Source organism: Condylura cristata, unplaced genomic scaffold (assembly GCF_000260355.1).
Source record: "Condylura cristata isolate star-nosed mole 26May11 unplaced genomic scaffold, ConCri1.0 scaffold00002, whole genome shotgun sequence".
In the NCBI taxonomy this organism is placed as follows: Eukaryota; Metazoa; Chordata; class Mammalia; order Eulipotyphla; family Talpidae; genus Condylura; species Condylura cristata.
In genome coordinates, this window is record NW_004567103.1 from 66,316,008 (window position 1) to 66,328,257 (window position 12,250).

The window sequence follows — 12,250 nt, forward strand, 5'->3', positions numbered from 1 at the left end:
TAACTGGAGAAAAAAATTAAGGCTATTTTTCCCTTTATGGGTGGCTTTAAAGTTAATGGAAATTACACTCACTCAAATAGAGAGGAAAACATGAAAAAGAATATTTTTTCTAAATTATCTTGGATCTGGCCCTCCCTGGTGGCACAGCAGGTTAAAGCACTGCACAAAGAAGCTTAAGCCACTTCCGCATGAGTTCGATCCCCGCCTGCCCCGCAGGAGATCCACATGGTGTGGCAGACCTTTCCTGACCCTCCTGCTACTCCCCTCAGCAGTATACTTGGTCGATCTGCCTGTTCTGCTCCCCACTCTGTCTCTGGTGAATCCTCTCACCGGCCCTGCACTTCTGGCCTGTACCCAAGTTCTGTATGTATAAATAAATAAATAAATAAATAAATCTTTAAAAAAATTATCTTGGATTTTTAATTTAGTAAAGACAGGGTTTTTAAGGATTCAAGTAGTTGGGCTACATGCTAACAAAGAAGGCAGATATCTAGACAAAATTCTAACTCATTATCTTATAACATTATCTTTTTAGAAAAGATTGTTTTGCTCATAAGGAATAAGACTGATATCATGCACATGATTTTTCTGCATTGCTTTTCTTAGAAAGCTAAACTGATAAGCAGACTTGAAGAGAAAGAAGCCAGTGGTCATCACTGGCTTCTTAATAAGAAAAAAAGAGTTCATGGTTGTCCAGAGGAAAAATAAGAGTGTCAAAAAGCAGTCCTGTTCAGATTCTCTTTGAAAAGTATGACTCTTGCTTCCTCAAATGTTTCTTTAGTTTTCTTGCTGACTTCTGCTTTTGTTGGCACTGTCAGATTTCTTTCTTGACTGTGTGGCAGTTAAGGGCTTTATAGATGACTGACATAAGCACTCACCTTAAATAGAGGTTTCACTAACCCCCTGACTTATGAACACATGTCGTAACTATATATTATGACCTGTGGGTCGCTATTACAATATGTGACATATGGTGAAAACAGACTAGCTGTAAAACATCCTTCAACTTTTGGTATATTATTATATTGGTTTCCTTGTTGTTTGGTGTTGTGTCAGCACTTCTATGACATTCTTTTGTATTATCCATGTTGTAATCACCCCTACCCCCAAATTTGCACTAGATTGCAACTAAAAAAATACTATATGGAAAAACAATTTTGCAGGGGAGGCGTAGGGGTGGCAGGTCAACATTCCTTTTGCTGGTTTTTCATTCCAGTATGTATACATAATAGGATCTTTGACTGCCACAGTAAATACAAATTAAACAAAAGGGACACTTTGCTGTGATATTCCTATTCTGTAAATTTTGCAATCCTATGGACTTAACTGTCTTCAGTTTTCTTAAACTAAAATTTAGGGCAAAATAAAACTGTTGTCTATTTAATCGTACATACTTTTTTTTGAAAGCATGAATTCCAGTGACGCTGATCATTTCTTAAGGGGACCAATTTTTATAAAACTGTGACTGACTTACTAAGTCATGTTATGGACTGGTGAAGGACCATACTACATATTCAGACTGTAGATTCAAGTTTTATCCAGCATACCTATTGTTATGTCTTGTGTTCATTGGTTTCAAAGAAAATATTACAGATAATTCTGAAAAGTGTTAAATTATTTTTGACACATTAATTTTGCTTTCACATGTCCTTATAACACTGTATTTTACATTATTTCTACTTAAGAAATATTGAGACAAACACAGTGTTTTCATTAACCGCAGTAGTCAATATTATATTTATTTTAAGTATGAGGCTCTATAATATTGTGATTGTTTGTAACATATTCCTTTGATCAGTAGGACCTCACAATAAGGACTTCTGGACCATTTCCAACAATGTGTTCTATTCTCTGATTACTTAAAATAGAGTTGAAATAAATTATTTCTAGAGATTCTATATAATGATTTCTGTGTACTTCCAGAACTTAAAAAAAGCTAACACAACTTCTTGAAGCAAAGGCTAAATCAGAAAATAGATTTTAACCATTTTGAAGGTTGTGCTCAAGGATGAAATAGTTTTATCTGAATTGTTTCTTTGAAAGTAGTGAAAAGTACAGCAAATGTTCAGTTCTCAGCAGTCTGGTGAAAAAACAGTGTACATCACTGACATACAAACCCAGTACGGGTAGTTGGGTCACAAGGAAAAAAAGTTCTGTTGTGCTGTTGATAATATAGAAAGTCTCTGGCATTGCAGACTGTGCTTTGGTGTGAAGCATCATGGCCCATTACATTTCTTTCCTGCCTCTCCTCCCTGATGCCAACAATCTACCTTCTATAATACTAATGGAACCAACTTATCTGCTAGAGACATTTTGATAAATTCTGATGAGAAATGCAAAGTTCTTTGCAAACCCAAGATGTAGTATGAACTCTGGTTAATACAGAGAAGTCTCTCAGGCTTATAAAAAAATATCTGAACAGGTGCAGACTTGTCATTTGCATTTATCATTTCCCTTTACAGCTTGGTGGCTGATGTGGTAGTATTCAACTCAGTTTTTAATATGGAGTCATTTCTCACTTCTATTGGAAAATTTATGAAGCTGATTCCTGATCACAGACCCAAGGATCTGGAAAGCATCATCAGACCCAAATGCCAAGTTATTTACTTTCCCATCAGGTTTCCCGATGTAAGCAGGTCAGTATGTTTGACTGTTTTCATTATTGTGTCATAAATTATGCCCCAAATGTATAGAATTGGTGTCTTTTTTGCCAATTTTAACTTTTCAGCAAAAGTATGGTTAATTAGAGAAGCAAGTTTTTTTTTAAATTTTTTTACTGTGCTGTGATTTACAAAAGATTTTAAATAATCTTGTGTCCAGTGTATCACTCACTGAATGCTCAGTTTCCATATCGAGTTTTTCCTTTCTTTTCTTTTATTTATTTCTCTGGCAAAGAAGCTGCTTCGGCTTTCAACACTTATTGTTTTGTTTCTTTATTTGTTGCCTTGTTACAGAAGTCATTATCAAGCATATTTCTCAACCTTTGCGCTCAGCATATGCCAGATTGGTTTATATGTGTAATAGTAATTATCCTTAGTAAATCAATGTTAAATCCCCCTGCCTGGACTCCTTTCATTTCCCATGTTATTTTCTTCTTTTTTTCCTTCTTCTATACTTTATTATTTACATTATCATAGATAGTTCTTCTGTATCAGGTTGCAAATGTACTTAATTGCTATTTCTTTTTCGCAGTTACCAAGGACTTTTTATATTATTCTTGTTGCTAGGACCACACTGAATTAACAGTGGATGATGTGTCTCAAAGGGAATTATAGAATTCCTTTTCACTTTTGATTAAACCTAGAAAAATTGTGTTTTCTACCACCAGGAATATTTCTCCCTTGTGAATAGAAAGTTTACTTCGGTGGTTCTCACACTAGCCAGCGATACTGCTGTTTTGTAACTGATTGAGTCCTTAAAAAGGGTTCAGGGACAGCTGTTTCTTTCCCAGCCTTGAAATGAAGACAGGAAACAGTATTCATACCTGCTGTGCTTGAGGTCAGCATTGGTCTCTCTGTCCTAGACTGATTGAAGCTATGGGGATAGTAGTCCTCACCCCCACCCCTACTACTGATTTATTTGAGTGTTTTACTAGTCAATATTTCTCTAAATAAAAATCTTCCTATTACCAAATCAAGTTTTAGTGAGCCATAAAATTTAATTTAGGCCACCTTGTTCAACCCTTGCTTTATGAAGTTCAGAAAACAGAAGCCCAGAGAAAAAAGATTGCCTCACATCCCCACTGCTGATTTACTGCCTCAGATTGGACCCTACTACTTTTGATTTAGTTTTTTGCTTACAATTCAAGCTTATTGCTTACAATTCTGCTGTAAGTTATTTTTCAAAAATACTTAATGGCCCTCCCTGGTGGGACAACGGGTTAAAATACAGCACTAAGAAGCTAAAGCCACTTCAGTATAAGTTCGAACCCCTCCCGCCCTGGAGGTGACCATATGGCCTGGCAGACCTCTCCTGCTCCCCTCAGCAGTGTACTTCATCGATCTGCCTGTTCTGCTCCCCACTCTGTCTCTGGTGAATCCTCTCACTGCCCATGCACCTCTGGCCTGTACCTCAGTTCTGTATGCAGAAATAAATAAATCTTAAAAATATATATATTTAATGATTTACTTTCAATTTTGAAGACGATAAAGCTAAGTAAAACTGAGATCACAATTGATTCTCTAGGTAGATGTCTATATGTACACTAATAAGTATTTGTATATGTAAAACTCATGTGTGACTAGAGAATTTCAACTTTTGAAAATTTGATTTGGATTTATTATTATCTAGAATAAGCTTTTATTCTAGATAACAATTTAAAATTTCAAACCTTATCTTTTGATGTATTTTTAAAATTTTTTTATATTTTATATAATACATAGGCAAAATATACATCTTTGAGTAGGTGGTTATAGCACATCTTAATTATTGCTGCTATAAAATGCAAATGAAAATATGTTTTAAAGTTCATTTGCATCTGATATATTCCTCTAACATCATATATTGAATACACCTGTGGCAATTGAACAGTTTATTATTTTAGACTGTATTACCATAAATAAATCTAGCTAAATAGAAGAAGGTTAAGAAATATTGTGGCCAAGATAACATTCATAAGCAGGGTCTTAGCCCAGAGTGTTATTTGAATTATTTTTCAAATGGTAATTTGCTTTATCCAACCCAAACTCATATAGTGTAAGTAAGTGATTATTTGCATGAATGACAATCATCCTAATGCCTGCAGTCTTAAAAGAGTATTATTTTGTTGAGATGTTGAAAAATATTTAGTAATTCCAAAAGCAAAATAACCAAGGTGATTAAAAACAAAAACAAACTAACAGCTCTTCAATGCATCTGTCTCTTTCACTTTAGAAATATTTGCTTATAGATAAAAAATGTATTTAAGAAAAACAAAGTAGAAAATAAACCTAAAGCACTAAAGCAGTATGCTATAGTAATATATAACAGTTATCAGGGAGGGAGAATAATCATGTTTCAGCAAAATATTAGGTTGCTAGAAAAGTCACGATGTATTTTTTCCAATATATGAGGATATATATGTATATTTTTACCTGTTAGGGTCCTCTGTCCCTTCACCTCCTCATTCTTGTGACAGGAAATAATACTCACGTCAAAATATTTCATTCTATGTAGTGTGCATCTGGGGAAGGGAAAGCTGTGTCACCTGTTGTCGCTTGTACGTGTGTTTCTGTCCTGAACACCAGCCACTGCCCACTGTGGTAGATGCTGCAAAGTAGAATGGCTTGGAGCTTAGTTTCTATGATGGTCATGATTGTATTTGCTTTATCACCTCATAGGGATGACGAGGTCACTAAATGAAGCTAACGCCTGCCAAATTCCTAGTGTAGTGCCTGGTACTCGACAGACTATATAGTAAAGGTTAATTTGTCTTATTAACCCCCCCCCACATCATTTTATACCCTTGTACAATATTGTGCCCCCTCTTAATTAGCATATGAACACTGGGATAAGTATTCTGCCAAAGAAGTAGTCTATTATAGGTTCATTTCATTTCTTCCCTTCATCAGCTGGTTCAAACAGCCTCTTGGCCTCAGCAGAGCCTATGAGAGGGATGAGCTAGCTTCTTCCTTTCATCCTTCTCTTACTCCAACTACTTCCTTCTCTCTCCAGTTTCACTTCCCTACACAATCACTATAGTAAATCTCTTGTATGTACTCTCAAATCTTTGGCACCTTTTCCTTCATATTTGATTAGGACCAAAACACCCAGCCCTACAATGTCCTCTACGATTCTTGTCACCTGAAACCAGTTGGACCCTTTAAACTATCTGGGAAGCAAAGCACACTTACCCTTTTCTATATAACTAAGAATACATTTTCTTTTCTTTGTAAACTTCTAATATCAGATCTTTTCTCAAGTCATAGCCAAGAAAACAAAAGGAATTAGAAAATAAATCTTCTGTACTGCCACCACCATGTGCTACTCAGCTATATGCCTTGGCATGTGCTTCCCATCTTTGATACTACTCTGGATGAATTGATCTCATTTCAATCTTAAGCCATTGTCTCTATTTTGTCAAATCCCATCCTTCCTGCATACCTGAGGACTATTTCAGCAATGTTTCCTTCTCTGTTCTGCATTACCAGTTTTCCTTCCTTTTCGAGCATGTTTATTAGAATAGTTCAAAAATACATTTTAAATATTTGAAAAAATTCTCACTTGAATCCATTTCACTCCATCATGGTCTCCTTTTACCTCTCAACATCAAATTCTTTGAAGGAGTTGTTTTTATGTTTTGTTTTGTTTTGTTTTCCCTGATTTTATCACCACCATTTCTTGTAAAACTACCTCACTGTAACTTCTTGTCAGCCCTCCCTTGCAGCACAATGAGTTAAAGCACAGCACTGTGAAGCTGGCTGAGGCTGCTTCAGTGAGAATTTGATTCCTGCCCCAGAGGTGACCCATGTGGCCCAACAGACCTCTCCTGTCTTGCCCGCTGCTCCCCTCAGCAGTGTACTTCCTCCATCTGCCGGTTCTGTTCCCCACTCTGACTCTAGTGAATCCTCTCACTGCCCCTGCACCACTGGACTGTATCCCAGTTCTGTATGCATAAATAAATAAATCTTTAAAAACAAAACTTTTTGTTAAGGTCATTGATGACTTTCATGCCTCTAAATCCTGTGGTCACTTCTCAAGCCCTCATCTTAATTAATGTGGCAGCAGCATTTGACATACACTAACATATTCTTCAGTTAGTTTCTAGGACACAGGTTGCTGCCTTCCAGGCTCTTTGCTGGGTTCTCATCATCACCCTGACTTTAACTATGAAGTGGCCTGTGGCAGACTTAACACTTGCAGAGTTGGTGGAGGAAGAAACCCAAGATTGTAAAGAGATGAAATACATCAGGGAATTTTTTTCCTAGGAAACAAACAAAAGAGTTTGAAAGAGAGAAGATCACTGTGGAATTCCAAGAACTGAGGTTAAATAACCTAATGAGTAAAATATAGCCAATTAAAAGATCCGTGGCACCCTACCCTGCTCCTTCTATTCTGTCGAATTGTAGAAGAATTCATGAGTTCTTTCCAGTAGCATGAATAACTTAGGATTCAAGTGTGGATGAAATCTACTTCCCTTTCTCTCTCCCTCCTTGCCTCCCTTCCTGGCTCTCTCCTTCCCACCTGCCTATCTTAATCTTTCCTCCCTCTCCTTCCCTTCCTCTTCCTCTCCCTTCCTTTCCCTCTCTTTCCTTCTCTTTCTTTATCTCTCACTCTCTTATGCTTATGCATGCACGTGCATGCCACACACACACATACACACACACTGCTCATTTAAAAAAAAATTAGATTTATTTATGCATACAGAACTGGGGTACAGGCCAGGTGCACAGGGGCAGAGAAAGGATTCACCAGAGACAGAGTGGGGAGCAGAACAGGCAGATTAACAATGTACACTGCTGAGGGGAGCAGCGGGTGGGTCAGGAGAGGTCTGCCATGCCATGTGGGTCACCTCCGGGGTGGGGATCAAACTCATGCTGAAGAGGCTTTAGCTTCTAGGTGTTGTGCTTTAACCTGCTGTGCCACCAGGGAGGGCCCCACACTGCTCATTTTATAGATGGCTGGACGAAGTCTCAGAGAAGTTAAGTGTCTTTTGGCAAACACACAGCTAGATATAGACAGAGCAAGAACTGGAACTCATATCTTAAAATTCCCATCCAAAGTGCAACCCACCCCTTACTATAAATGCAGTTTCAGAGGTCTTGATTATCTGATTTTTCAGCTGACAGCAGATTAGCAGCATCAAATTGGGGGTGCGATAAAGGCAGGCTCACTGACAGCAGCAAAAAGTGACAGCTGACTGACAGCTTGACAACAAGGGAGGAGAGAGATAAACTATTAAAAAAATATATGAGAAGTGAAAAAGCATAGCAGCCTGGAGCCATTCTGTGGCAGGGCAGGCAACTCTGCACGTTGAGGAACCCCTGCAGACATGTCTCCATGATTGTACAGATTGTACATCAAAAGGATGATTGTGATTTATTAAGAGAGATTAAAATGGTAGCCAATAAATTCAGTTTAAGAATGTAGAGAAATGCATTACCCTCCAAAATTATAAATGACAGTAAATGAAGGTAATTGTCATGTCTTACTCTAGATGTACATGAGCCATATTCACCTAATGGAATATAATGATAATCTAGACTCTCTTGTGGGGGAGACTAACTTACATTTCATTATGCTGACTGGGCTTTTCAGTGACCAAATCCCCTTTTTCTGCTGGAGTATGTATATTCACTGGCTTCTTTGGTGCAGAAGGCACACAGACTAGCCAGGGATCAGTAGTCAACAAAACATTTTGCAATATTAATACCTTGTCTCTGCCTATTTGGATTGCTATAATAGAGTGCCACAGACTGGTTGGCTAGTAATTGAAATTTATTTCTCATATTTCTGGAGATTGAGAAGTCCATAATGAAGATCTGAATAGATTTGTTTTTTTTATAAAAGACTGCTCCCTGAGTCATATATATCAGTCTTAGTATATCCTCATATAATGAAAGGAACCACAGAATTCTTTGGGATCTGTTTTATGAGGGTACCAATCTCATTTATGAGGACTTCATCCTCAGGACCTCATCACCTCCCAAAGACGCCACCTTTAATTATGACCCCAGTAAGGCATACGACTTCAACATACGAATTTTGAAGGAACACAAATATTCAGCTGGTAACATACCAACTATTAGAACTTGGTGAGACAAGACTCATGACTGGGACATACTGTAAAGGAAGACTATTTTTATGTTTAAAATATGAGAGATTAAAAATTAAGACAATTTTGTTATGCATTTCAAGATAACAAATTTCACATAAAACTCCATGGTGTTGATGGGTATATGATGGAAAGAAAAAAGGAAGTTCTGCAACCTACTGAGCTAGATATTGGCTAGAGGAAACCAATATTTTTCTACTTGAGATCATGTGACTTTCATAAAGGCAAGGCCTGGCAGAACCAGAGAATTTTATATATGCAAATCTTTTTTGAAGTCTCATTCTTAGGAAATGAGAACATCTGAGTAACGTACAACTTGCTTTCTGACGCTGTCATCATTAGATGATAGAGTTAACTGTAATAGCTAACCTCACTGATTCTTACTTAAGCCCTGATTTGTGCTAAGCACATTCTACATATTTTAGCCTTTTAATAAGTCTAAAGAATACTTCCATTTATAGTTGAAGAGACTCAGACATAGAGAGTATAAGTAACTTATTGCCTACAATATCCAAAAAGTAAAGGTAGAATTAGAAGTCAAATACTTCTTTATTCTATTTTAGAACCCATGCTCCCTTATCAGTCATCCTGTATACTTCGCACAGAGAAGTTTTGGCCCTTGGCATGTGACTCTGACCTCCAAAGGACATTCTTTATAGGAGAATTAACAGATTCAGTAAATGAAAATGAACAAGTTCTGATAATGTTACAAAAGAAGAGATGCAAGATTTTAGATAGCAGACTTATAAAAGATGAAATTCTGAGAAAGAGAACATCTCAAAGGGAATGAATGAGTAAAATTTTTAATGATTTTGATCGGTTTACAAATTTAAGTTCAGGAATAGTTTCGCCATATGGTGAAACTATTTACACCAATATGGTGTAAATGTGTCCACCATATTGCACCTACTAGCAAAGTTCTCGTACTACTCACTGATATCAAATTAACCTAATCCCCTATTCCTACTGTTCCTGTCTACCCTTCTATTCCCCTCTTATTTACCAATTTGTTATTAGAGTATAAGTTATTTCTGTTGAGTTTTGTTTACTCATTTGCTTTGCTCTTTATATTCATATATGAATTAAACCACCTAGCAATGATCTTTCACCTTCTGATTTATTTTGCTTGACTTTATCACCTCAAGTTTTGTCCATATTGATGCAAAGGCAAGATTTCCTCTTTTCTAATAGCTGAGTAGTGGAATGAGACAGTTTTTTAATAGATTTATTTATTTATGCATACACAAACTGGGATACAGGCCAGAGGTGTGGGAGTTGAGAGAAGTCACCAGAGCTGAGGGGAGTAGCAGGCAGGACAGGAGAGGTAGGCTGTATCATGTGGGTCACCTCCCTAGCCAGGAATCAAACCCACGCTGCATTGGTTTTGGACAGTGTCACAGCGCTTCTTGCCAACCCATTGCACCACTAGGGAGGACCTGTGGTGAGAAATTTTAAGTAAGAATTCTGATAATAAAATTGAAAATGAGCCTAATGATGTTGGGTAGAAGGACTCCTTCAAAGAAATAGCTGTAGGCTATTATTATTTCATGTGTGAGAAAAACATTTCATTTCTATTTCTAGTTATCTCTCCTTTATCCATTTTCTCTTCTTATATAAGCTAGTTTATACCATGATACCTGTCTTAGAGGGCAGTGCTTGACCTATCATATGAGATATTAAGGGTAGAATCAACTACATCTGCAAAGCAGCAGGACTTCTCATACGTCTTCTCTACAGAATTGGGTCTTGAGGAGTATCCATGATTTTAGTGTAAACAAATGATACCTGCTTCCAACAAATTGGACCACAGAGGAATGTACAATACAGTGAATTATAAGGTGATACCTCTAGGCCTTGAAAAAGATCATGTCTTTCCAATAAATTCTGTCAGGGGTCTATGAGTAAGGAGTATTGAAGTGGATATCATCTACTTTAAATAGCATTCAATTGGATTAAAGGTGAAGAGAGATAAATGCAGAAGCTGTCAAGGTGTGATACTTGATACTTATCTGCCTTCTCAGTCCCATTATATTGTGAAGAAGAGTTTTAATTTCTTCATTCTGATGACACATAATTGATGTTAAAGGAACAAATATATGTTTTTCCATTGAAGATCTCAAAAATCATCCACTATTTTTAAAAGGGGAGATGAGTGCATGTTGTCTCCTTAGGAGTTGCAGTTTGGACCTGGAGAAAATGGAAGTGTGCATACAATTGAGTCATCTGGGTTTCAGGTTCAATTTATTCAGCACAGAGAACATCCAATATCAACCTTACTGTGACATTATGTTTCTCTGATCATTTCCCTGTCTATTCCTATTTTCCACATTATTGGGCTGCCAGAGTTGCCACAGAGTAAACAAGAGTGGTTTTTTACTTGTGTGTTTCATCATTTCATTGATTAGGGATTATATAAACAGGAATAAAGATTATGTAAAAAACATGTCTGTTTTTCCTTCACGTGTTTTTTTTTTTTTTTTTTAAAGACAAAGACAGTAAGCAGTGCTGGTCATTTAGAATAATCTCATTGATTGAAACTTGAAGAATTTCTTTGCATGTTTCTCTCCACCTTTTTTTGCATAGCTAAAATGTGAAGCCAAAACAGAGGTTTATGGACTTTGCTTATCTATTTTAGAAACAAAAATGGAGAATTTTAAAAACAGTGTGAAAACTTTAAATGAAAACTCTCAGGCTGTGCAAACAAAGGCGAAGAGCCTAAGGGCTTTTTGAAGAATTCTTATTAAAGAAAACACTATTTTACATTGCAAAGCAGATGTGTCAGAAAACAACAGCAGATCTGTAATTTGAGAATTTGTAGATTGATAGGACAGAAGGCAGCCCCATGGCACCCCACCGAAAACTTTTTATTTTATACAGTCAAGAATTCTGCTTTTGGGGGGATTGCCAGAAAACACCTTAATCTTCTTCATACCACATGTGGTCATATTTGTCAGATATTTTGAGAAAATATTAGTGTTAGACATATTGCTAAAAGTATTGCCTTTGCTTTATGAAATAATGAATTGGGCACTCTCTTCCTGAATATTAATCTGAAAGAGGAAAGTTTTGCTTTTACAGATTAAACAGATCCATATTTTCTAACAATTATTTTGGTTCTTCCAAATGAATGCAAAAATGTGTTTCCTTTGAATATTATTAGATTTTTTTTATAGAATTACTGTACTTAAAAAACCTTCTGATAAGTCATTCCAATGTTTAACACCACTCACTGTCAAGAAATCTCCTATCTAGCTAATTCAGAAGTGCTATGCTACATTCTATGGTTGCTATCTTCCTCTTACTTGTTAAGAAAAGAAAGTTTGGTTTTTGCATATATGTACAATCCCCTGGTTGGCTCAAAGCTACGTAAAATGCATACAGTGCTACTTACTTGAAATTGTTTTTAATGAATTGTCACTCATGTTAATGGTTACCTGCATCAGTTAGATTTCTGCTGTCTTCACCTTCATGCAAAAACAGTAACTCCATCTATAAAAA

The 12,250-nt window shown here is 36.6% G+C and overlaps 1 protein-coding gene across 5 annotated transcripts in view; it reads left to right on the plus strand.

Annotated features, from left to right (window-relative positions):
- GTDC1 (glycosyltransferase-like domain containing 1) overlaps window positions 1–12,250 on the plus strand; it is a 307,853-nt gene that overhangs the window by 126,795 nt on the left and 168,808 nt on the right. For all 5 annotated transcript variants that reach the window (XM_012728985.1, XM_012729002.1, XM_012728989.1 and 2 more), the window contains one exon: window positions 2,463–2,636. In XM_012728985.1, the coding sequence (XP_012584439.1) occupies window positions 2,463–2,636 (174 nt within the window). The remainder of the gene's footprint in view (window positions 1–2,462; window positions 2,637–12,250) is intronic.